The sequence below is a fragment of the Panthera onca genome, chromosome X (assembly GCF_046562875.1).
Source record: "Panthera onca isolate mPanOnc1 chromosome X, mPanOnc1 haplotype 2, whole genome shotgun sequence".
NCBI classification, from domain to species: Eukaryota; Metazoa; Chordata; class Mammalia; order Carnivora; family Felidae; genus Panthera; species Panthera onca.
Window position 1 is genome coordinate 1,773,459 of NC_138357.1, and position 26,955 is coordinate 1,800,413.

The 26,955-nt window shown below is 45.5% G+C and overlaps 1 protein-coding gene and 1 pseudogene across 1 annotated transcript in view; both read left to right on the forward strand.

Moving 5' to 3' along the window:
* Positions 1 to 1,992: 1,992 nt before the first annotated feature.
* On the forward strand, positions 1,993 to 11,540 carry LOC145714437 (10 kDa heat shock protein, mitochondrial pseudogene; annotated as a pseudogene).
* Positions 11,541 to 15,896: 4,356 nt separating this feature from the next.
* Positions 15,897 to 26,955, forward strand: part of MECP2 (methyl-CpG binding protein 2) — a 66,791-nt gene continuing 55,732 nt past the window's right edge. The window contains exon 1 of the mRNA XM_081794044.1: positions 15,897 to 16,047. Within this exon, the coding sequence (XP_081650170.1) occupies positions 15,986 to 16,047 (62 nt within the window). The 5' untranslated portion in view covers positions 15,897 to 15,985. The remainder of the gene's footprint in view (positions 16,048 to 26,955) is intronic.

Consider the following 26,955-nt stretch of genomic DNA (forward strand, 5'->3'; position numbering starts at 1 on the left):
ACATTAATAGGTTAAGGCAGAAAAATTACATGGTCATCACATTAGGTGCAAAAAAAAAAAAAAGCATTTGATAACATGTCTACTATTCATTAAAAAGAAAACTCAGGAAACTGGGAATTAAAATGAGCTTCCTTCGCAAAAGCCCTATAAAAATAGTGGTAGAAAATGAAAGCTTTGCCTGGAGATCAGAAGTAAGAAAAGGCTGCTCGTTACAATCGCCACGTTTGTTGACATTGTAATGTCCGTTCCAGTCAGGGCAAGAAAAATAAGTAAAAGCTAAAGGCGGGGGAAGGCTGTCATTATTCACCGGTGATTTGATGTGTATTACGATACACCAAAGAATCTAGAGATAAATTATTATACTTACGAGGAGAGTGTAACAAGGTCGCTGGATGTAAAATCCATATATAAAAATTATTTATATTTCTATGGGGAGCAAAGAGTTCAAAAATGAAATTTTAAAAAATAATACACCATTTGCAATAGCATTATATATTTTTTCAATGTGGAGAGAGAGAATGAACGGGGGAAGGGCAGAAAGAGAGGGAGACAGAGGATCCGAAGCGGGCTCCGTGCTGACGGCAGACGGCCTGATGTGGGGTTCCAACTCACGAACCACGAGATCGTGACCTGAGCTGAAGTCGGGTGCTCAACCGACTGAGCCTCCCAGGCGCCCCTGCAATAGCATTAAAAAAAAACACACAAGATAGGGGCGCCCGGGTGGCTCAGTCGGTTGAGCATCTGACTCTTGATGTCAGCTCAGGTCCCAATCCCGGGGTTGTGAGTTCAAGCCCTGCATTGGGACTCTGCGCTAGGCATGAAGGCTACTTTAAAAAAAAAAAATACTTAGGAATACATTTATAAAAGATTTGCAAGCCCTTTGTGGGAGAAGTTATAAAACTTTAATGAGGGACGTTAAGGAAGAAGACCTAAGTAAATGAGACACATACATGGCCGGACTGGAAGCGTCAATACTTTAAAGGTGTCAATTTTCTCCAAGTGGATTTATTACACATTCGATGCGGTATCTATCAAAATCATAATACAACAAGCTGATTCTAAAGTTTACTCCCCTGCTTGCACTCTGTCTCTCTCTCCCTTTCGAAAATAAACAAACATTAAAAAAAATTTTTAAAAGGGGGCGCCCGGGTGGCTTAGTCGGTTAAGTGTCCGACTTGGCTCAGGTCATGGTCTCGCGGTCTGTGGGTTCAAGCCCTGCGTCGGGCTCTGTGCTGACAGCTCGGAGCCTGAAGCCTGCTTCGGATTCTGTGTCCCGCCCCCTGCCCCTGCCCCACTCCCGCTCTGTCTGTTGAAAATAAATAAACGTAAAAAAGTTAGGGATATCATACAAGAATGAAAATCCATTAACTGTGGCTATATTTAATAACATAAACATAAAGGTTAGTGAAAGGAGAGAGACACGAACTAATGTATACGAGGCAGTGACTATCACAACAGCACAGGCCGGAGTGACAGCCGGTAGCTGTGGACGGGCACCTGGCGGTGTTGATTTATTCAGCTGCGAGGTGGCGACACGGCTGTGTACCTCAGGATTGTCCTTTCAACCGTGCAGTATATTTGATGCACTGTATTTCAAACAGCTTTATTCGGATGGAACTTACATACATCAAAGTGTGTTGTCTAAAGTATACAATTTGGCACATTTTGACACTTGTTTACTCGTGTAAAACCACCACAATCGGGATGATGAGCATAGCCAGAACCCCCCGAAAGCTTCTTCGTGCCCGTCTGGTCTGTGAATCCCCCCTCTCACCACTCCCTTTAGCCCAATCCCCGTGCAACACCGATCTGCTTTCTGTCACTACGTGTTCCTTTGTCTTTTCTAGGGTTTTATAATAAATGGAATCGTGCAGTGTGACCCTTGTTGTGTCTGGCTTCTTTTCGCTAGCATGATTACTTTGACGTTGTCGTTGAGTAGCATTCCCCTGCATGGGTGTATCGCGATTTCCTTCTCGTTCATCCCTCTGAAGGATGTCCGCCCTGTTGCACCTGCTGAGGGTGCTGAAATTCTACCTGGAACAGGGAGACCCTGTGAATGTCTCCAGCCTGGGTGCTCAGAGTGGAGACCCCTCCTCCGCACCCAGATCCGGGCCTCCAGGTGCGGCGTTAGCCATGTCTTCTCCGGGGAACTGGGGTGGGACTGAGCTTGTAGCCACTCTGTCAGAACTGAAGGCCCACAGAATGCCCAGCACGTGGGTGAAAACAGGTGCATCCTTCTAGATGCTGGAGGAAAATCACTACCAACCGGGACTTCTATAAAGTAGTCAAATTATCACTGATATCTAAAGGCAGAAGACAGGTTCCAGGTCTGGGGCGGCCAGTCTAGATCGGAAAAGTGTCACAAAAAAGACAGACATATGCGGTCCTTGATCCCCATCCCAGCCCTGCCGGATGCCCATCCGGGGAGCCCTGTTTCCCAGTGGTCACTCATGACCTTGCCCACTGGCTTCCCCAGAAAAGAACTCCCAGGGAAGGTGAGGCCAGACCCCGGCCCAGAAACTCTGTCCGGCTTCTCTCCAATGATGTGGTTGCCCTCTCCTTATTTATCACTCAGCTTTTATATTCATCAACCTTCTCGTGCCTTTCTACCAAGTGAGCCTTCCCTGTCACCCTGTCCAGACTTGCAACCCTCCCTCCGTGCATCCTTCTAGACCCGAGCCAGCAGAGTGAAGAAGTCTGATGAAGCTACTAGTTCCTTCTTGACACTGACAACAAAGGCATTAGGGACGCAAGTGTGTTTGGGGAATGTATCTGCTAGGGCACCTGACATTTGAGCGCTGACTGTGGGCCAGGCACTTCTCTGGTCCCGGAGAGAGCAGAGGACAAGGCGCAGCCCTGTCCTCATGGCGTTCACTTTTCGGTGCAGGGGACGAAAGCTAACACGCGTCCAGACTCTATAACACTGGGGGGAAATAGGTTCCCGGAAGGGAAGGAGAGCCAAGGCATAGCGCGGGCCAGCACTGCCGCTATTTTACTCGGGACGCGTAGTTTGCTACATAGACAACTAGTGTCACAGATTATAGTGTTAGCCAGTAGGGGCGCCTGGGTGGTCCCGTTGGTTAGGCGACCGACTTCGGCTCAGGTCATGATCTTGCAGTTTGTGAGTCCGAGCCCGCGTTGGGCTCTGTGCTGAAAGCTCAGGGCCTGGAGCCTGCTTCGGATTCTGTGTCTCCCCCTCTCTCCGCCCCCTCCGCTGCCCACAGTCTGTGTCTCTCAGTAGTAAATAAACGTTAAAAAAAATTTATAGTGTTAGCCAGCTATATTGGAAAGATTTTTAAATTTTCTGCGTATTATGATGTTTTGACATCCGAAAACGGACAGACAAAAAAACCCCTTTCTGGCCGGGGAGAGACTGCCCTTCCCATGGCCGGCCAATTCTTCAGCTCGAGCCAGGAGCGTGTCTGTGGTATGCAAACTAGCTGATCCGGGTCAGGTCAGCCTCTAGCTGGCCCCTACAGCACAGCAGGCTCTGTTCCTCTGCCTTAATCATCCCAGGGTCGGGTGTCGGGCAACTAGAGACACCCCCCATAGCCCAGGGCCTACTGAGACTATTCAAATCAGTCAATTCTAGACTCTTAGGCCTGTCCCGCCTTGCCGTCCTCGCGGAAGCCCCGGTAAAGTCTCTGGCCTAAACCGTCCCCTCACTCCTGTCGTCTGCCTCCTGACCACCTGACTCGTCATCCCGTAAAAGAATACAAAATGCTAACTTATGTCCTTCTCTTTGTTTTGCCCCAAGAATAGGACTGTCCTACTTCCGCCCATTTCTTTAGGGACTTCCAGCAAATTGTGCAAGCTCTGCTTCAGTGAAATCCTGCTCTGTCCGTAAGCATTCATTACAGTGGCTTCTTGATGGCAACGTGCTCCCTTTATTGACATACACGGAGACTGTGTGGGTGCCACTGAATATTCTCTGCATTCCCCTCTGTCAGAAGCTAATGTTGCTGTTTCCATTGATTCAAAAAGAGGCAGCTGAGAGCAGACCGGTCTCTGAGGAGTTCAGCCGGTGCACGGGCTGTTCAAATGAGCCAGGACATTTGTCCGTGAAGACCGAGAACCGCGAGACACAGAGCCGCGAGGGTACAGAAATGAGAAGTCAGAGAACGGAAGCAAGCATGGAGGGAGGAGAGGTGGGAGAAAGATTCCCCGATGCCCTGAGCTCTCGACAAAAGTTGCCCTTGTCAGTAGATATCGTTCAATGTTGATCAGTCGCATAGTAAAGGTTTGACTGGATTATTTAAAGGCATAAATAAAAGCACTAGAAGATCTGAAAGCAATACCGTAAACACAAAGTTCGCCAGAGAAGCAGGCAGAGAAGGAGGAGGGAAGAGTGTACTTACTTCCTAGACTTTCATTTATTTATTTATTGAGAGAGAGAGAGAGAGAGAGAGAGAGAGAAAGCGTGTGTGTGCGGGGGTGGGTGTGGAGAGAGAGGGAGACAGAATCCCAAGCAGGCTCCATGCTGTCAGTGTAAGTCCGATGCGGGGCTCGAACCCATGAGCCATGAGATCGTGACCTGAGCTGAAACCAAGAGTTGGATGCCTAACCGGCTGAGCCACCCAGGCGCCCCCACTTCCTAGGCTTTTAAAGTTCACCCATGGGCCTGCTTGTCCTGAGATCCGCTGCTCACCTCTCCCTCACCCTGTGGGGAGAGGCCTTGCTGCCGGCCCTTCCCAGGCTTGGGGCTTAGCCGGTTTCCGGCAGGGATTGATCATGGAAGGCATGAGCAAGACGAGAGAGGAGGAGGAAGGGGACGGTCTTCCTCTTTGTCTCAGGGGCGGCAGCTGCAGCTCTCACCAGGAGCCCTCCTTGATTCCACCCTAGGAATGGCAGTGACCTCCTACCCAGGTGGATCTCTAAGCTGCCTGCACATTAACCTCCCAGTAGTCCTAGGTGACCCTTTCCTGGCATTCAATGCCCTCACTTGAAGTGGTTTCTGTTTTCCTGGGAGGACCTTAATGCCTAAAATAGCCAGTTTGAGACCACAATAAGGAAAAGCCCATGCTGGGCATCTTGGCAGAGGGAAGGGAGAGACGAACCACTGACCGCATACTAAGCCAGAAAGGGTCCTGAAGACATTTCAAAAAACAGAAAAGAATATGAACACATTGTTGGAATAGAATGTTAGCAACTAAAATGGAAAACATAACAGAAGCCTACCTTTAGAATTTAAAGCTCCCTTTAAGGGGCGCCTGAGTGGCTCAGTTGAGCGTCTGACTTCGGCTCAGGTCATGATCTCACGGTTCATGGGTTTGAGCCCCGCGTTGGGCTCTGTGCTGACAGCTCAGAGCCTGGAACCTGCTTCCGATTCTGTGCCCCTCCCCCACCCAGGCTTTCTCTATGTCTCTCAAAGAATGAATAAACATTAAAAAAAATTTTTTTAACTCCCTTAAAAAAAAATCTTTCGTTAAAAAAAGTCAAAGAAAACTTGCCAAATGCCTAGAAAACAGGAATGATGAGAACAGAAAGTACTGAGCTGGTACACAGAGAAACCAGAGAACTGATAATCTCAAAACTGGTTCTTTGAGAACCCAAAAACAAGACAAAAAGATAAAACAGTAGCCAACCTACATAAGGGGTAAAAAAAAAAAATACAAAAGAAAACAAAATTAGGGGAGCCTGGGTGGCTCAGTCGGTTAAGCCTCCACCTCTGGATTTCGGCTCAGGTCATGATCTCAAGGGTTCGAGAGTTTGGGCCCCACGTCGGGCTCTGTGCTGATAGCTCTGAGCCTGGAGCCCGGAGCCTGCTTCGGATTCTGTGTCTCCCTCTCTCTCTGCCCTCCCCAGCTCGTGCTGTCTGTCTGTCTGTCTGTCTCTCTCTCTCTCAAAAATGAATAAATATTAACATTTTTTTAATTAAAAAAAAAAGAAAACGAAATTAAAAGCCCAAACTGGGAAATAACAGATACCGAGGAAGTCTCTAATCCCTCCAAGACCTCACAGAAGGGCCATAAGCCCCCCAGGGTCACAAACAACTTGTGATGTAGGCAACAGAACACTTAACCACAGGGGAACCCTTAACCACAGAGAAAGTTCTCCTAAAGACATCCTTGATGCCTCAGTGAGCTATCACCACTGCTTCAGAAGTCACCTCCGGACCCAACCCAGCCCAGGAGGAGCAGAGGGGCTGTGGCTTCCCAGAAGGCCCCGGAGGACTTCCCGGAACTTACCACGGGCCGGAGCCAGCTTAGTGGCCACCACAGTTTCCCACAGCAGGGTTTCTTCCTGAGGCACACAAGAGCGGAAGCCAGAATCTAAGCAGGGCTCTACAAACAGGGGGAAAGGGGCACCTGTCCCGAGGGTGTCTGGGTCTCTTCGGGGCAGCTCTCAGTCCCACTGATCACTTGCCTCTTTCAGTAGCAGAGCTGTGCTGTCTCATCAACACGTCGAGTCACTGTTTCTGTGGCCCATCTTGCAGAGTTACTCCAATGAGCCCTAGAATCGTATTGTCACGTTCCATGACACTCGGGGAAACAATGGGCATCACTTCTCGGACCCCTTCAGAGCCCAATGTTTCTGTTCCCCTTCCCTCCACTCTCTTACTTCTCGGAGATTATCTTTTCACCTGTATCGGGGATGACACGTAAATGTTAGCTCCGACAGCGCAAAGGTAAAGCGAGGCTGCTGACGAGTGGTCAAAGATACATTTCTATTGAAAGTTAACAGCACGGGAGGTTCGAGTGTATTATTTATACTTACAAACAACTAAAGAGAGCAGTATGACTGTCGAATCTGATGCGGCAGGGGTTCCCCAAGGCCTCTCTCAGGAGCACACGGGCCTGCTGAGTCAACCCTTCACGCTACACATAAGGAGAAGGGGGCCGTGTCCCATCCTGCCACACAAGCCTGTCGTTCTGCGTTTCGTGCATAGGCTGACTCTACCAGGTGAAAACCAAAGACACAAATGCACGTTATGATGTTTATGTAAATATATATATTTTAATGTAATTTTTTATTTTTTAAAAGGTACATCCCAATTAGTTAGCATCTAGTGCAACAATGATTTCAGGAGTAGGTTCCTTAGTGCCCCTTCCCCATTTAGCCCATCCCCCCTCCCACACCCCCTCCAGTAACCCTCAGTTTGTTCTCCATATTTGTGAGTCTCTTCTGTGTTGTCCCCCTCCCTGTTTTTATGTGATTTTTGTTTCCCTTCCCTCGTGTTCATCTGTTTTGTCTCTTAAAGTCCTCCTATGAGTGAAGTCATATGACACTTGTCTTTCTCTGACTGACTAATTTCACTTAGCATAATAGCCTCCAGTTCCATCCACGTAGTTGCAAATGGCAAGATTTCATTCTTTTTGATGGCCGAGTCGTACTCCATTGTCTATATAGACCACATCTTCTTTCTCCACCCATCCATCGAGGGACATTTGGGCTCTTTCCATACTTTGGCTATTGCTGATAGTGCTGCATAAACACGGGGGTGCCTGTATCCCTTCGAAACAGCACACCCATATCCCGTGGATAAATGCCTAGTGCCATTGCTGGGTCATAGGGTAGTTCTATTTTTAATTTTTTGAGGAACCTGCATACTGTTTTCCAGAGTGGCTGCACCAGCTGGCATTCCCAGAAATATATTTTGATGCCAGCTGAAGAAGAGACATGCTAGGATTCCATTTCCCTTGTATAAGTCAAATTTGGTGAGCCCTGGGCCATCAGGAAAGACTTGTTTCAGCATCGAGTTATTTGTCTCTTCTTACGCACCATCGGTCGGTAAACTTATAATATGTTTTGCTTTCTTTCCTATTTTGATTGTAAATTCCTCGTAAGTTCTTTTTTATCCTGTTTCTAGGGCTGTTTCTAGTTGTTTTTCCTTATTTTCTTGTACTAATTACCATCGTCGCATTCAATTTTCTTCCAACTCCCAATCGCAACAGCTAATACGTTGAGTTCACATACACACGCTCTTTTTTCAATTCTTGGAGTCCTCTCTCCCAGGGCCTGCCATTCTCCTAGTCCAATCCATGCTGATTGCCAATCAGGCCTTCTGCCCAGTTGGCATCTCCAGTATTTCCTATCACTGTGGTCCTGGATTAGATCCACTGTTTTGTGGATCCCACATTTTCCTTTTTCTTGGCTTCCACCCTTGTGTTGCTGGAGAACATCCTCAAGTAGATTCCTAAGAAAGTGTATTTGGGAGGTGAGTTTTCTTAGCCCTTCCGTATCTAAAAATATTTTAATTCCATTGTCACACTTGATGGATATTTTGGCTGGAATTCTAAATTGAAAATCATTTTCTCTTGGAATTTTGAAAGCATCACCCTATTACCTATTATCTTTTTAAAACGTGTTGCCCTATTGTCTTTTATCATCCAGTGTTGTAATGAAGTCTGAGGTGACTTATTCTGATTCCTGTTCTTTTTTTCTCAGTTTTATCTTACAAGAACTCTTGTTAGTTGTCTGCTGGACTTCCTAGATCATTCTTTGAAGTCCTTATGTTTCCTCTCATATTTTTTTCATCTGTGTTGTTTTGTTCTATTTCCTGGGAGATTTCTTCAGTTTTGCCTTTTGATATTTCTACTGGAACTTGAACTCCAATAATCACATTTAATTTCCAATAATTCTTTCTTGTTCTCCACTCCTTTAAAAAAACTTTTTTTTTAACGTTTATTCATTTTTGAGAGACAAAGAGAGGCAGAGTGCAAGCGGGGGTGGGGCAGAGAGAAAGGGAGACATAGAACCCGAAGCAGGCTCCAGACTCTGAGCTGTCAACACAGAGCCCGGTGTGGGGCTCAAACCCATGAACTGTGAGATCATGACCTGAGCCAAAGTCGGGCGCTTAACCGACTGAGCTATCCAGGCACCCTTTGTTTTCTGCTCCTTTCACATACTATTCTATTCTTGTTTTGTGGATACGATAGTTTCTTTCAGTTCTCTGAATATGCTAATTAAATTTAAATTTTTCCATATGTTCCCTGCATTTTCTGGGGTTCCTCTGAGCTCATTTTCCCCTACAGATTATACTTGATTTAAAAAAATAATAATTTTATTTATTTTTGAAAAGAGAGAGAGAGAGAGCACAGGGGAGGAGCAGAGATTCCGAAGTGGGCTCCACACTGACAGTCCCCGACGTGGGCCTCGAACTCACAAACTGCGAGATCACGACCTGAGCTGAAGTTGGATGCTCAGCCGACTGGGCCACCCAGGTGCCCTTATACTTGGTTATTTTTAATGTTGAAGACCTTAAAATTTCTGATGCTCCTTCATGGCTGATTTAAATTTAATAAAGAAGGGCTGGGTAGCTATTTTGGATTTAATCTGCTTTAGGGCAAATAGGTGTGTTTTTCCTGCTACGACTCTTCTGTGTAGGACGGGGAGCCAAAGAAGCGTGTTCGCATTCTGCAAATGCTAGAATGAGGAGAAAATTGCCCAGGAGTTGCCAACATCCATGCTGGCAGCCCTGGCTCTCTACAGACATTTCATTCAAACTCTTTAGAGAACTGTCGGGTATTTTTCCTGCGGGCCTCCGCCAGCTGTCAGCCCGGCTATCCGGTAGAGAGGAGGAGGGGACGTTCCCACTCTCTGGTCCCATTGATTTTGATTTTGCCCTTGTACCACAGGCCCGCCGATTCAGAGCCTACTCTCTGGTCTTACATCCGGCGAACTCGCTCCCACGTCTTCTGTAGCTCCCTTATCACATATGCTAGGCTCGATTTTTTCCGCCTATTTCTTTCAACTAATGCCTACCTGCTTTCCAAAAAACTTGAAATCTGCCCATTGTGGAGAACCTCCTGTCTTCGCCACACTCTCTTCACTTTGATGGGTTTATTTCTTTCTGTACCTCAATACTGTTCTTATAGCGAGTTTCTTTGGGTCAAGAAGGAAAAACTCTGCGTGTGGGCACGCACGAGAGTGACCATGATGTATCGAAGTCTATTCATTCCTGGCCTTTTTTCCTATTTTCTAGTACAGGTAGTTAAGGTTATTAACTTCTTCTAGATGACCATTTTGGCCACACGGCTTAGGTTTTAATACGTGGAACTGTCACAGTTGGTCGTTTCTGAAGAGCTTATCATTTTGGTTTCTGTTTCCCCTTTAACCAGAGAGCTATTTTGAAGTCTGTCTTAACACTTCCAAGCAGAGAGTGGTTTTTCGTTTCGTTTTGTTTTGTTTTACTTTTGCCCATTCTTTTGTTTCTGAGTTTTCATTTTATTCTATTGTTGCCAGAGACTGGACTGCACGCTTTCTATAGTTTGAAATTGACTGAGACTTTTGGTTTGAGGAGTCTAATTCATAAGTAACTTTGGGAAATGTCCCATAGTACTTGAAACAAATTTATGTTTTCAATTTTTTTTGTGGTATCATCTGAGATGCTAGCTCTAAACCTCTGGACTGTCTGTTTTTACCCTTCTTATTTTCCAGTGTCATTTTGCATTTCCTTTTTAAAAAATATATACAATCTTATCAGTTCAAGGGATTTTTAGACAGGTTGAGTAGAAGTTGGTGCTCTGTCTGTTTTATCGATAAAATCCTTCTGGTTGTTGTTTTTCTGTCAACTGCTATTCATACTGTGTTTTCCTGGTTTTTATCTTGTACAGTCTGAATTTTGAGGGCACCCATTTAAAAAATAGTCTAACCCAATGTTTTAAATGACACATTTTTAGTTCTTCCAGTGAATATTTTTTTTTAAGTTTGTTTATTTATTTTGAGAGAGAGAGAGAGAGAGAGAGAGCACGCAAGCACACACACACACGTGAGAGATGGGAAGGGGCAGAGAGAGAGGGGGAGAGAATCCCAAGCAGGCTCCGCATTGCCAGCGCAGAGCCCGATGCAGGGCTGGAACCCACAAACTGTGAGATCACGACCTGAGCCGGAATCAGGAGTCGGGCGTGTAGCCAACTGAGCCACCCAGGCGCCCCCCCCCCCACAAGTGTATACTGAAAACTCTAGTATATTTTTCTACTTTTCAATGGTAAAAGTGCATTTGGATTATTTAAGCCTCATTTATTGAAACTAAGGTATTTAGCAAGACCCTCTTCATTGGTTTTCTCTTTAAAAAATGTCTTGACTTCTAGTCTTGTACACTTACTCTTCCCAATCTTGAGTGAACTTGCTCCAGTCCACAAAAACTCCTTGATTTTGACTTGGGAAAAAAATTTCCAGATTAATTCCTGAAGAATTGACACCTTCTTGCGGCGGCAGCTCCAAAGCAGAGTTCGCGCTGTGGCGGCTGGAGTCAAAGCAGGACAGGCATTTAGAGAGTTTCTTCCCCTCTTTGACCGGCTTTTGGTTGAAAGGAGTGCAGCCAAAACTGTAACTAAAGGAGGCATTGTGCTTCCAGAAAAATCTCAAGGAAAAGTCTTGCAAGCAACGGTCGTTGGCTAGGGCTCTGAAGGAGTGCCCTGAAGGAAAGGGTGGAGAGATTCAAGCAGTTGGTATGAAAGTTGGAGATCAAGTTCTCCCAGAATGTGAAGGCACCCAAGTGGTTCTTATTTAGAGATGGAGACAGTCTTGGCAAGAATGGAGACTGAAATACGTAATTATCGAAATGGCATCAAGTGAAGCTGCCCATTCCAGTGAATTTGTGAAATCTTTCATCAGGTAGATAATTTTCATGGCTCTCTTTTATAATAAACTAATGACATCCAGTGTCTCTCAAATTAGGTTTAGGGTACTGTTATAAACATCACCAAATAAAAATGCATAAATGAATGGTTCAACAAAATTGACATCTTTATTATGTCAACCTCCTTCTAGGAGTATGATAGTTTCTTTCTTTTTTTTTTTTTTTTCAGGTCTTCTTTTATGTTTTTCGGTAAAGTGTTATAGCTTTTAAATATAGGTTTTTGAGAAAACATGAATAGACACTTCTCTAAAGAAGACATCCGGATGACCAACAGGCACATGAAAAGATGTTCAACGTTGCTCCTTATCAGGGAAATACAAATCAAAACCACACTCAGATACCACCTCACGCCAGTCAGAGTGGCCAAAATGAAGAAATCAGGAGACTATAGATGCTGGAGAGGATGTGGAGAAACAGGAACCCTCTTGCACTGTTGGTGGGAATGCAAATTGGTGCAGCCGCTCTGGAAAGCAGTGTGGAGGTTCCTCAGAAAATTAAAAATAGACCTACCCTATGACCCAGCAATAGCACTGCTAGGAATTTATCCAAGGGATACAGGAGTACTGATGCATAGGGGCACTTGGACCCCAATGTTTATAGCAGCACTCTCAACAATAGCAAAATTATGGAAAGAGCCTAAATGTCCATCAACTGATGAATGGATAAAGAAATTGTGGTTTATATACACAATGGAATACTACGTGGCAATGAGAAAGAACGAAATATGGCCTTTTGTAGCAACGTGGATGAAACTGGAGAGTGTGATGCTAAGTGAAATAAGCCATACAGAGAAAGACAGATACCATATGGTGTCACTCTTATGTGGATCCTGAGAAACTTAACAGAAACCCATGGGGGAGGGGAAGGAAAAAAAAAAGAGGTTAGAGGGGGAGAGAGCCAAAGCATAAGAGACTGTTAAAAACTGAGAACAAACTGGGGGTTGATGGGGGGTGGGAGGGAGGGGAGGGTGGGTGATGGGTATTGAGGAGGGCACCTTTTGGGATGAGCACTGGGTGTTGTATGGAAACCAATTTGACAATAAATTTCATATACTGAAAAAAAAATAAATAAATATAGGTTTTTGGCATTTCTTAAGTTCATTCCCAGCTGTTTTATAATTTTTGTAGCCAGAGTGAGTTGAATCTTTAATTACATTTTCCAGCTTTTCCAAAATATTTGTTTTGAGTGAGTGAGAGAGAGAGAGGGCATGAGTTGGGGGGGAGGAGAGAGAGAGGGAGAGAGAGAGAATTCCAAGCAGGCTCCGCACTGTCAGAGCAGAGCCTGATGTGGAGCTCGACCTCACGAACCTTGAGATCATGACATGAGCCAAAATCAAGAGTCGGATACTTAACCAACTGAGCCCCCTGGGCACCCCACATTTTCCAGATTTTTATTACTTGCTGAGGTCTTTCTCTACGAGGTCTAATGGCTCTTTCTCCTCACAGTGAAACACAAAGGATGGGGTTTAAAAGAGAATCAGAGGAGGATACATGTGTTTTATTTTACATGAATGATGTTGCACCATAGCTCCTGTTCTGTTTCTTGCTTTTTTCCCACTTAACACCATTAAATATGATGTTTACGCTAAGTTTTTTAATAGATACCTTTGATCAGATTGAGGAAGCTGCCTTCTATTCAGAGCTGTCTAGGTTGTTGTTTTTCTCGTAAGTAGTCATATTTTACACTTGTACTGAACACTTTTCCTGTATCTATTGAAATAATCATATAATTTGTTCCCCTTAAATCTCTTAAGGTTGATTTTCTAATTTTAAACCATCCTTGCATTCTTAGGATAAATCTCAACTTGGTTATATCATTATATTCCACTGGATTCTGTTTATTTGGCTAGAATTTTTACATGTACTTACACATCCTGTGGCACACTTTCATTGGCTCATTATAGTAGTTACATTAGTCTCATAAAATAAGTTTCGAGGTTTTTTCCTCAGTGTATGGTTGGAATTACCCATTCATTAACAATTTGGTAGAATTCATCTGTAAAGCTCTCTGAGCTCATTGTTTTTCTTTTTCTTTTTTTTTGGCAGGGGGTAGATTTTTACAATATGGTATATAGTCAATTTCTTTGTGGTTATAGAGGGTCTATCCAGGTGTTATGTTTCTAGAGTCAGTTTTGGTAATCTGTGCTTTTCCAGGAATTTATTCATTTTGTTTATGCTTTCCAATTTTCCGACATACAGTTGTTCATAATATCCTTTTAAAAATGTATGTTTTATCTATTATCTGTTGTATAAGCTGTTGTATTTGTGGTTACGTCTCTTTTTCATTTCTAATATAATTTGACTTTTCTCTCTTTATACCTAGACTGTTAAAGGGTTGGCTCTTTCCCCCAGCTTTTCAAAGAATCAGCTTCTGGTGTTCTCAATCCTATCATTTCTTTCTGTTTCATGGATTTCTACTCATCCTTATTTTTCTTCCTTCTATTTTCTCCAGGTTTACTCTGCTGTTTCTTTGATAGCTTCTTGAGTTGGATGCTGAACTTGTTAATAACCCAAACGCCTACTCAACATCTCCCCTTGCACATCTAATGGGCGCTCCAAGCTTAACACGGCCAAAACAGGACTCTTGGTCTATACCTCCAAAAATGTGTTTTTCCTACAGTTTTTCCCATCATAGTGAAAGGCACCGGTTCATTCAGTTGCTCAGTGAAAAATTCAGGAATCATCCCTGTTTCCTCTCTTTCTCTATACTCCACATCCAATCTTTTCTGCCCAATTTTAAAAATATAGCTTGACTCTCACAACTTTGCAGAACCTCCCCTGCCACCACCCTAGTTACTGCCACGATCACCTGTCCTAGACTGTTGTCAGGGCATCCTGACTGGGCTTTTCCTCCTAGTTTTGTCCCTCCATGGAAGTTCTCCACACGGCACGTACAACATAGATCTGATGATGTTAACACTCACTTCAAAATCCTCCCAAGGCTTCTCATCTCAGAAGATCCCAGTTCCCATGGTGGCTCTAGCTGCCTCTTCAACTGTGCACCCTACCATTCTCTAGCCACATAAGGTTTCTCCCCAATATTCCAGGCATAGTATCTCCGCAGGGCCTTTCAACTTGCCAAATAGATATCTCTCCTCAGATATCCATATGGGGGAATAAAATGAGGGCAAAAGCCTACAGATATCTAGATAGCTCCTCCTTCACCCTTGTTTTATCTGTCTCAAAGCCCTTATCATTATGTAACATTATATTATATATACTTATTTATTGTATTATATGTTTAGTATAAATCTTTGCCACAAGAATGTTAGTTTACAGTCTTGTTCAGTACCGTGAGTCCAGAACCTGGCATATAGCAGGTATTTAATAAATGAAGTGGGGGCGGGGGGAAGAAGCAGAACTAGAAGATTCCTTGTTAAGCACAGAACTAGTACAAGGAGCATTGGATTGATTGGATGATGGCTGGAATCCGAGTAAGGTTGCCTTGAGAAATAGTCCTGTCCTGAACACCCCATTAGATAAAACTTTTCTCATAGTCTTAAATATTTTTTTCTGACACAGAATTGCTGGATCTTAGCTCCCAAATCAGCTCCTCTAGGAAGTCTTCCCTCTCCCCTCCTGGCAGAGCTAAGTGCTGCTTCCTTTGTGCTCCCAATGCCCCTTCGCCACACCTCCAGCAAACCATCTGATAAAATGACAGGTCTCGGTGCAGTCCTGGCATGCACCGTCTCCTCCGACCAGAGTTTCAGGAAGGCCAGGGCTGTGATTTGTTATTTATTCCTTGATCCTACGAGAGGCGGGCTCAGATGAAAGAATGCAATAGGTAGGCCCCTGAAACGAAGGTCCCTCGAAGGTCCCTCGTCTGGAACAACGTCAGGCTCCAGGGCAGGCAACTTTGCTGCTTCTACTGAAGGTGACGATATTGAGAAAATGCGGGTGCGGTGAAACTCTTATGGCAGCGCAGTTTGCGCGTTTGTGTACAGAGGGTCAACGGCCCGGAAGGGCCACGCAAAAAGACGTGCGAAGCCTAGGCCTTTACTTGCCCCAGCATCCGCAAGGGCCTATTAATCCTTAATATTCAAATTCCTCCCACTAAACCTGCCCCTCCGCGCCCAAGCCGCCTCTTTTCCCCAAATGACGGTCGACGGCAACCAATCGGGAGCTTGACACGGTTTCCACCCCCTTTTCCCTGGCCGGAACGGACACAAACCCCAACCAATTGGTAGCGTCGTCGCCGAGGCCCCGCCCCACCCTGGCCGCCGCACCCAATGGCGGGCGGGCTCGCGGCGGCGCCGGGGGCGGGGCGCGGGCGCGCAGGTGCAGCAGCGCGCAGGCCGGCCGGGAGGGCGGGGCGCGACGTCGGCCGTGCGGGGTCCCGGCGTCGGCGGCGCGCGCGCTCCCTCCTCTCAGAGAGAGGGCTGTGGTAAAAGCCGTCCGGAAAATGGCCGCCGCCGCCGCTGCCGCGCCGAGCGGAGGAGGAGGAGGAGGCGAGGAGGAGAGACTGTGAGTGGGACCGCCGTGGCCGCGGGCGGGGACCCTTGCCGGGGGGCGGAGGGTAGGGGCGGGACGTGGCGCGGGAGGGGCCCGCGGGGTCGGGCGACACGGCTGGCGGATGGCGTCCCTCCTCTCTACCCTCCCCCTCCCGCCGCCACCGGTGACGGCTCCCCCCTCGGCCCGTCACCCGCACTCGCGGTGACCGTCCTCGGCGCGGTCTCCCAGGGCAGCCTTCGCTTGGCGCCCCCCTCCCTCCCGCCTCCGGCGCGCATCCCGGCCCCCGGGCCCGCGGGCGCCCCTGTCGCCGGGGTTTTGCCTGTCGGGGCTGCGCGCGCGTCGTGCCCTTCTCGGGGCTTCGGGACCGCGGCGTCGTCGCGCGCCCGCCGCCCCGGCCTCTCCCTGGATCGCGCTCTCCCCTCTCCCTCCCTCGCGCGCCCCCTCTGCCGTTACTCGGCCCCCCCACCGGCGCGCGTGCGCAGTCCGCCTCCCGTCGGGAGAGTGCGCCACAAGGGCTCCTGCGCTCTCACCCCCATCTCCAGGCTTTGCCTCCCCCTCCTTCTCGCCCATTCCATGACTTTCTGCCCCCACTGCGAGCGAGTCGGTCCACCATCTCCTTTTCTTTCTAGCAGGAGCAAGTAGGTGGGAATTATTGCCCACCCACCAAAGGGACTAGACATTGTGTTCCTGGTCCCACAACTCATCATAAAGAGGCGGTTATAGTTCCCATCAGGAGCCGTAGGTAGGGGACTGCGTGTCAGGGAGCACCAGAGGCTCTTCGGTGGGAGTGCGCCCCCAGGGTCTTTGGGGGGTTCCGTGGCCTCAGAATATGAGCGCCCTCCCATCCTCCCCGCCCCCCTTCGCCGGAGATCTTCCAGTTACATAAGTGGAGTGGGACATAGTATGTAACCGGCTCCTATGGTCCTGGAGCGCGCCCTGCTCAAGATCATCATTACGATGGGGGCAAGTTCATCGCATCGCTGTGGTTCCTGTCAATTGCCCCTGAAAGTTTATTTCCTTTTTAGTTTGGTTATAACTGAATCACCCAGACTGAAACTCAGGTGACTTTTACGTGGTGTGGCATTGTTTCTGTGGGTTTTGCCCTTAAGACTTAATGTCATCGTAAAGAGTCTAAAAAAAAATTGCTTTCACCGAGAAGACCGTTGATGACCTTGCTAAGTGGACCCGAGCCTGGGAAAGCTTGCTCTGGAATACCTACCTCTGTGGTGGTCGCCTGTGTCGTGAGTGTGTTCGTTGTGGATTGGTCACAGCAGAAATGGGCTCCACCACAAAAGTGATATTCCTGACTCATGGTCAGGCAGATGTGTGCTTTTGGTTCTTTTTCCAGGAACAGGAATGGACTCTGCAGAGCCATTCACACGTTGTCTCTCTGTTGTGTGGGATCAGTACCCCAAATTGTGAGATGGTAGGCTCGAATTCAGGGGGGTGGTTGGTGATGGTGGAAGCAAATCTAGCAGCGCGTGATGCCGAGTGGCTTAGACTTTGGAAGACTCTCACAAGTTTCAGGTGTTTTGTTATACTAGAAAAATGAAGCTTATTGGTGCCATGGTAGTAAAATTCACTGTTGTTAACAGGCAGTTATTGCGGAGAAATTTGGGGTTCGTGGCCAGAATTTTCATTTGGATCTCAGCGATTTCAGTTAACAAGATTAAGCTGACCTCTTGGGTATTTTGAAATATGCTAGATCCTTATGAAAACAAAAACGGTGTCTGGGTTTTTTTTTAGGTCTTTTAGGAATTTCCACCAAGGATTTAGGGAATAGGCTTATTTATGGGTTTTTTTAGAACTTCTATTTCAAACTCCAGTCGAGAAGCCTAGGAAACACTTACTTTTATTTTCTTACCCGGACACAGAAGAACCGTAAGGGGCACAGCCAATCTAGTAGAGTACAGTCGGTTAAATAAGTTGCCACAGACACCGATTTGTGGCATGTCAGCTTCATGGCTGAACACTGAGGGACATTCCTATCCACAGACACACAAAGATTCCAAGGTTTGTGCATCTGAGCCTCTGATGTGACAGGATGAGGACTCTGCTTTGTTTTGCATCATTGGCAATGCGCTTGCCTCCTCGGGTGCCCCTCCAGTTAGCTGTCTGTCATACCCCCAGCCTTCTAAACAGCACAGGCTGCTTCCAGAGTATAGTTTCTTCGAAAAGTGCCTGGCGGCATCTGAACTCTGTATTCCGACAGCTTGACTCTATGGCTTTTTTGCTATTAGGGGCCTATCACACCGTCCTATTTCTTGTTACAAATGTGCCTGGGATGCTTGAAACCTAGAGTAGCAAGTCTTTATTTCACCTGATAGAGCATGATGTGCTCAAACCCTACTCCCCCTTTTGTGCTGTTTCCCTATTGGGAGGGTTAGAATACAATTTTGCATTCTATATGCAATCTCCAGTTAGAGTCATTGTTTCTTCTTTGCTCTGTTTCTATGTAGCCAAATCTAGATGGTGGGGAGGCACCCTGTGGAGTTTGGCTAGATAAGTCCAATATGATGTCACCCCCACCCGAATACTGCTTCTCCCATGTGGACATAGAATGAGAAGAGCAGAGGTAAAATTGTTAGTTCCTTACTCCAGTCCCGTTTCCACCGCTGATGTATCTGCCTGGGACTATTTGCATGATAAATGTGTGTCCTGGAACCTGTAATCTTTTCAAAAGGCAAATATCAGTGGACATCTTTTAATTGGTTAGGAGCAGTGTGTCCTAGGCCACTTGAGTTATCTATGAGGATACCTACCTCTGTGGTGGTCACCAGGAGAGAATCACAGAAAATGTTTCACGTTTGTAGTAACTACAGTTGACTTTTGAATGATGCAGGGATTAGGGGCCCTGACCCGCACCCCCAATGCAGGTGACAATCCACATATAACTTTTGACTCCCCCCAAATTTAACTACTAATAGCCTACTGTTGACCGGAAGTCTCACCATTAACATAAACAGTTGATTAATGTATTTTGTATGTTATGTGTGTTATATGCTGTATTCTTACGATATAGATAGTAAAGAAGACGTTATTAAGAGAATCATGGGGAGGAGAGAATACATTTACAGGACTGTACTGAAAAAAAATCTGCATATAAGTGGACCCGCATAGTTCAAACCTGTGTTATTCAGGGATCAACTGTAGTGTCTGTAGTGCTTTAAGTGCACAGGATTGGATGGGTGGGGGAAACACAGTCCTAGACTGGTGGTGAGTTCCAGGGAGCACGGCAGGACACCTGCTTGTTTTCACCACCCTCTGCTTTGGTGACGTGCGTGCAGACACAACCTGTTTTCTTCCGTAGAGCATTATTGCTGTTCCAACAGAAGGACCTTGTCCTCGATTTTTCTATACCAGCCTTCTCCAGTCAAATTGCCATTGTCACCACTGTGCCTTACCTTGTTTCCAGCAGGACAGATGTAAATGGTTTCTTCTTCCTTGGGCTCACTTACACAAAAGTTACGCTCTTATGCCTTTATCTGTTCTCTTCTGCCTTTCTCTTGCAAGGACCTTTTTCCTTTTGAAATCTTGATTCGCATGCCATTACTAAGTACTTGGCTCTACCATTTTTGATGGTAGGTAATGGTGTTCGGGGGAACTGAATGGGAATTTGGCAGCAGGCAGGGTATCCCCACTCCCATAGCAAAAGAGGGGTGGTCATTCTCATGAACAAAGCCTTGGCCTTTATAATTTCTTCAAGGCACACTTATGTTGGGTCTGCTGGCATAGGAAGGTGTCCTCACCGTGGCTGTTTTGCAGTTACTCCAGATGTCTGAACTCTCAGGAGCAAGCCTTAGGAAGGGTTCACTTGTCTTCCTTGCCTAGGAGCTGGGAGCATCATATATAGAGACCTACAAATTACTGCTTTATTGGGTGTCTGTCTACCTGCTTTCATTTGCTGGCTCTTTTTTTCCATGAAACCGTGAGTTAATCAAAGATCTTAAAAATTTCACAGCTGGAAGGCACCTTAGTCCAGCTCCCTCAGTTTACAAGTAAAAAACAGATTGTGGCTGTGAGAAGTTGCGGCTTTGCCAGGGCCTCCCAGCCAGGGTACCAGTTTGATTTTTATGATATAGCTGAGTAGTACTGTTACCTTGACTTCTGGATTTCAAAGCATTCTATGACTTGACTATCTAAGGGAATTGTAAGGCCTCACTGCATCTCAACAGATAATTCTAGGTGGTATCCTGGTAGTTATAGACCAGTGGTAAAGACTTAGTTGGTGTTGCCCTTCCTCTGGGTTTAATTACATGAGTAATTGCTTGTGTGAATAGTCTCGAAGTTGTGTGCTCTAGGCTTTTTTAGTCTAAAGATAAAAGTGCTGCTCTTGGGCCAGTAAGGGTACCAGAGATTAGCTAATGTGGGGCGGTTTAGGTTTTAACAAGGAAATGATGGTTATATTGATGAAAAAAATGTGATGACAAAAGTCTTTTGAACATGTTCAAAAGCAAAACAGAAACTATCGAATTAATAACTTAGTTTGTTGAACATCACGATTTACTGATCTGAGAGGCTTAACAGTGATCGCTCTGAAGCACACGTGCGTATTTTGGAGGAGGGCTTTGGATCTCCCAGGGCGCTTGGTTTCTGTTGGTGCTGCTTTCTCTCTCTCTCTCTCTCTCTCTCTCTCTCTCTCGGGGTTAAAGCTCCTTTAAGCGATGTTACAGCAGCTCATTTCAAATTCAGCTGCTTGAAGAAAAAAAAAGGGACACATTGCCTCTGGATTTTGCATGTTCTTTTTGGGATGACATTTTGATGTTGCATGTTCTGTTGAACATGTGTTCTCTCCCTGAGTATTTCTGCATGACATAGCGCAAGAAATACTTACCAGGGATCACCACTAACGGTCTGCTGTATAAAAGTGTCGAAATGTCCCTCAGAGGTGACAAGGCTTGTGATAGTGTTGATTTTAACACACACGAATCTTTATTTTAGTAATGTGTGTTATGTTCTAGTAATCGGTTTATCCTTTGTTTCTAGTAGGTAAGCTGGGAAATAGTATAGTACTTTGTCTATATGTTTATCTTCAGAATGTCCCAAATAGCCCTGGGAAAAAGGTCGTGCAGCACAATGGGGGCTTTCAACTTACGATTTTCTTTGTTTTAGGCTCCATAAAAATACAGACTCACCAGTTCCTGCTTTGATGTGACATGTGACTCCCCAGAATACATCTTGCTTCTGTAGACCAGCTCCAACAGGATTCCATGGTAGCTGGAATGTTAGGGCTCAGGTAAGTAACCTTCCTTTTTTTTTTTTTAGTATATGTCCTGGTTTGGCCATCTGTTTTTAAAAAAAAAAAAAAGGAAAAAAAGAAAACAAGATGTACTACTCTTGGACAGTATAAAAGTACCCCAAAGACTAAAGATATAACTGTGCCAAACTGTGCCATATAATAAAAAAAAGTCACTTCCCTGAGCCCTGAAAGGTCAGTTTGGGTAGGGTTACTTGGTAGCCACAGTGTGATCTGGGGGCGGGCGTCAGATTAGAGCCGGAACTGGTGATCTGCAACTTCAGTTCACCTTGAAGCAGGTCAGCTGAGCTGAGAGCCCTTTGACTGAGCTCTTCACCTGCCACTGCTGCTGTCGCCTAGCGGTCTTCAGCATGGTGCTTTGTGTGCTTTGGTCTTGGGTAAATGACTTCCTGGTCAGTGTTAGTGCTCAGTGGGAAAACATGTTCAGTTATGGGGACTGGTGAGTGGTCCCCTAGAAGGACGGCCTCCTGAAAGCTGTCCCAGAGCAGCAGAGCCCATGGCTAATAAGGTGTGCACGGGAACTGAAGAGAGCACCCAGACACGGGTCTGGCTCTTGAGACTCTAGAGCAGAATGAATGTCTTTTGAAAAGCTGAGGATCTAAGCCAGACAAGGTCTGACACTCAGGTGCTCTCTCAGCCACACTTTGGGCCACGTTGGTACCATCGTGTGGACTTTAATTTCGTAAAAATTAGTGGTTCCTTAATTTCTCAACTGTCAGGCTCATTATCTCCAGCTTTTTTAAAATCAGTGGTCACTCCCCGTTTGATGTTTTGACACCTGGATTTCAAACATTCCATGTGGTAAGGCAGAACATACTAATTGAATTTTTCCGTTCTTTTCCTTAAGAAAAAATGTGAGTTTACACATATGCTGCCATTATGATTCCAGCTGAGACCCCCCCCCAGTAGCACTTTGTTGTGTCTCTCTGGTAGTTTCGGACGCCTCAGTCTAAAGCTTTATGGACATCCGTGACACAGCCTGTTTGGGGACTATGTAAAGGGCTGGGATTTGGGTGGAGGAGAATAGAAGGTGTGAAGGAGTGAAGAGCCTGGCACTGCCTGCAAGTCCCAAATTTGGTTCCACTTCTGATCCTGTGACTCAGATTGTCATTTCTCCTTGATTGCTGCGGGGTGTACTCTGGGCCCTGCTGACAGGACGTTCTTTGTGCACCACGTATTTATGCTGGTGGGAGTTGTGTGGCTGGCGCTTTGTGCATTGTCTCAGAAATTGCGTGGACTAAATGTCATATGGGCAGTGAATGGGTTTCTTCTGGTAGCTGTTAGGCCCGGGGGATGGTTTATGTTTTTAATAGTCTTTTTCTCAGATTATGAATGGATTTTATAAAACAGGCAGTGGTCACTCTATCTAGTTCCTTCTAAGAAATGTAAAAAATATCTCTTAGTACTTATGAGTGGGAAAGACACAGCCACTTAAGCTGCAAGAAACTTTGAAAGGAATTCTCCAAGGATAGAACCTATGTTTAGTAGATAAGTGTTTGATATCTTGTTATTTTCCTTCTTTTAGAAATTATAAAAATAATGCATGCTTTTATGGAAAACAAACCATTTTAAAGCCTACCGTGTAAAAAGATGAAAGCTCCCTGTTAGTCTCCGTGCTCATTACCCAGAGTAACCACTATGAATGTAGATCCTTCTGAGTCTTCTCAGGCTCTACAAATATGCACTCTTTGTGTTTTTAACAAAATGAGGATAATATCATACATATTCCGCATCTATCCAAATCCACGTGATAACGTTTCTTTCTGCCTCACTTCTGTTAAGTAGCAGTGTGATCTGGTGCTGACTTACTGTCCTGCATTGTCCTCCTGTTGGTTTTCCCACTGGTTGGCTATTAAACATACTACTGGATTGAACTTCCTTGTGTGCCACTCTTTGAAGAACGGCTACCTAGGCTTGGAATTGCTGATGAGTGCCACCACATTGCCTTCCAAAATGGCTGTCTCAGTTCTCCTGACAGTCTGAGAAAGTACCGCTTCCTATACCCTCCCTGAATTGGATGCCCATCTTTTAAATTTGTGCTTCTTGGGTTATTACTGAGGCTGAACCTCAGTAATCATCAGCCATTTGTATTTGGTCTTTGTGAATTGCCTATTCATGTTCTGCATTTATTTTTCCATCAGGATGTTTCTTTTTACGGTGATTTGTAAGAACTTGTATTAAGGATAGTCTTTGTCGTCGTGCAGATGTTTTCCTACTTTGTCATATATCTTTTGATTCTCTGCTTGTCATGTTGCCGTATCCAATTTCTGTTATGTTTTCTTCTTTTGATTTTGTACTTAGAACGTCCTTTTCCCACTTAAAGAACGTGTGAATATTCGTCTATATATTTTTTCTTCCTAAAAAAACGTGATGTACTGTATTGATATATACAAAAGAATCTTCTAGGTAAGTTGTCCTTTGTTTTTCGTATGGTTATAAAAATGCCTGGTTTTGTATTGAACATCGGGTAAGGATGGGATCGAGAGCCCACTTAGCCAGTCGTGTCATAGCCGCGTGGGGATTCGGTCAGTCATCTGGTCTTCACCTTTATCATATGTCGACTTCAAGTAAACAAACATCTCTTACTTTTCTCTTTCCGAAGTTTTTCTTTGTGAGACTTGATGGCAAGCCTGTCAGCAGATAATCATTTATTCATTCACCCAACAAATATTCCAGGCAGGGGCAGTGTTGGGCCCTGCAAGTGCTGCCTTCTCCTTGACTTGGGGCAGGGCTCTAGGGGCTGCAGTGCCAGTGGCCGCGGCCGCAGCGCTCATTCCAGAAGACTCAAGAAAATAGTGGATCTTCACAAAGTAGGTTTTGGATCAACGAGGAGGAATCCAAAGGGTGTGTGCATGTGTGTGTGTTTAAAATTCTGACACAGAAGTTAGAGCTTAGGGTAGACTGAAACATAAGCATAGTTTGTTTTCTGTCTCATGTAATTGCGGGCTGATTTTCGTCTTGAATTATGATGAGGGCTTTTTGCTGTTGAAACAGTTCTATATTCGGCTATCTCGGTTGTGATGGAATAAAAGTTGTGTACTGATAAAAATGGTAATTTTCTTCTATGATTTTGGAGCATTTCTGTAATAGCTGATAAAAATAAAGTCAGGCTTTTGGTGAATATATTCTTAGGGGGAAAAGTGTAATTTTTTGCAGCTTGCATCATTTAAATCTAATAAATAACCTTAAAACTGAAGTGGAATCCTGGTTTGGAATGAGAAGTATTTTTTTACTTAGAGAAGGGATATGAACAACTTATGATTAAGGAAAAAGCTTCTTGTATGAGGCTGCTTTTTTCATGAATTTTAAAAATAAGTATATGATACAGAATGAGAAAGGTTGTATAAAAGGTTATGTGGTTAAAGAGCGCCTTGCCACCCTGTCCCCAGATATCCATTTCTCTCCCTGGAGGCAGCCATCGTTACCAGTTGTTTTTTTGTTAATCTCTGTGTGTATGCATGTATGTATGTGTGTGTGCAGTTTTTAAATTGTGGTAAAATATACGTAACAGAAGATTTACCATTTTAGCCATTTTTAAGTGGACACTTCTGTGACACGGAGTACGTTCTTGTGCAGCCATCCCCATTATGCATCTCCAGGACCCTTTTCATCTTGCAAAACCAAAACCATCTCCATTAAACTGTAACTCCCTATTCCCCCTTCCCCAGCCCCTGGCAGCTACCCTTCTCCTTTTTGTTTCTATGAGATTGATTATTCTAGGTACCTCATATTATATTTTATAATCGTGTTTATATATTTTGTGGGCATATGCACACAAACAAGGGTGTGTGTGTGTGTGTTTACACAAACAGTGAAATGCCATGCACATTTCCAAAATTTGCTCTTTATAGTGAATGTATCTTGGAGATTGTTCGCTATCAGTTTCTATAGAGCTGTATCATTCTTTTTAAGGGTTGCTTTACTAGTATAGAAGAAATTCCTAGAGATGGGGCTTGCTGGGTCAAGGGGTATGTGCATTTTAAACTTGGAGAGATATTGCCAAGTCAAGGGTGACCTTTTAATTGCATAGTTTTAAAGAAAAGACTACATATGAGGAGATGAGCACACGAATTTATGTCTGCAGTGCTATTTGTAGAGACTAGAGAGCTGTTAATTAGGCTAGGAAGAAATAATTTTTAGCAGTTAGCACTAGAAAGCAAAACTTCGGAAGCTTCCATTTCATCAGATGTGACCTCATGTGAGCAGAGCCTGTGAGGCAAGACCCTTTACTTGACAAGGGGAACCTCAGCCAGTTCTCGTTTGTGAATATTGAAGAAAATGGAGCATTTTTATTTTGCTACTAAGTTGCAGTGGCTCCTTGGGACTTAGAGTTACAGGGTCTCCTGAAGCTGCTGGACCTTCTTTCTCATTTGTATTGTAATATGCATAAGGAATATACTGGAAGTATTCAGGACCAGAGTGCTGTTGCGTCATTCTCTTTGATACTTTATAGAGCAATACTTCATTAATTTACCCTATACCAATTGAGTGTCTATTCTGTCATTTACTGTACTAGACGGTACAGACTTCCACTATCCTCAGTGATCCTCTGATCTAAAGGAAGGTACGGATTGGCAAACAGACGTTATTTACAAGGGGCCAAATGCTACGTTGGAGGAGTACTGACCACTGAGGGAACACATCAACGTTAGAGAGGTCCCACCTAGACTTGAAAGTGAGATTGGGGAGGAGACTTCTTTGAAAAGTGACCTCCACGACCTGAACCATAAAGCAATATTAGCTAGTCCAGGAGAAGGTGGAACATAGGAGTGGGGGAGAGACCAGCATGCACAGAGGCTCAGACAAGAGAGAACTGTTGGGCTGGGCCTGAGGAGTTTGGAGAATGGAGAGGAGACAGGTGCGGCAAGCCAGGCCTAAGGGCTGGGAGCAGTTTGCAGAGTGTGCTGGTAGGAAATCAGACACACCACACCAGCTGTGCTAAGCAGGCTCTGCTTTCCTTCTAGGTCACACCCCATTCTGAGATGTTCCCACGCCCCAGAAGGCAGTGTAAGGAGCTCTGGCCATCCATCCTGTCCCCTTGCCATCCCCATGGCTCTGGAGGCCATCTGCCCTGAGCTGGCTTCCCACCCACCCATCAGGGCCCCGGGGCTCTCCCTCCAGGTCTCTTTATGGAACCTTCCTTCCCTCCCTCCACTTCTGCCCCAGGAGACCCATGAGGAGAGGGCTTCCCATTCTCCAGCACACTTCCTTCTGTGATACTCCATGCCGAGAGGAGGGCGGGAGCTTGTGTGGCGTGACCGTCCACTCTGGTGCCAAACTCACTGCTTAGTTCTTCTGATTTTTATTTATTATTATTTTTTACCAAGACTTTCATGGTGAAGAAAGCAGTGCATAATCAAGCTCACTCTGTCTTGTCAAGGGCCAGGTCCACCCTGATGAGCCACCACGGATGGCACTGCTGCGATTCCCACAAGCCTGGGCTCAGGAGGTTGGATCAGAGCCCTCTTTACCTCTTCTCTGTGTGGCTACTCCTTGGCCCTCCCTTAGGCCATCCTGACCCTCCCGTCTTTGAGGTCTTGCCTTCCTGCAGTCCTCCTGGCCCTCTTCCTCCCCAGCCTCTGCACTCTGCTCAAGCGTTAGCTACTCCAGTGCTTTCCACTTGGACCTCAGAAACGTTAGCAGTTTGCCCTGTTCACATCAGC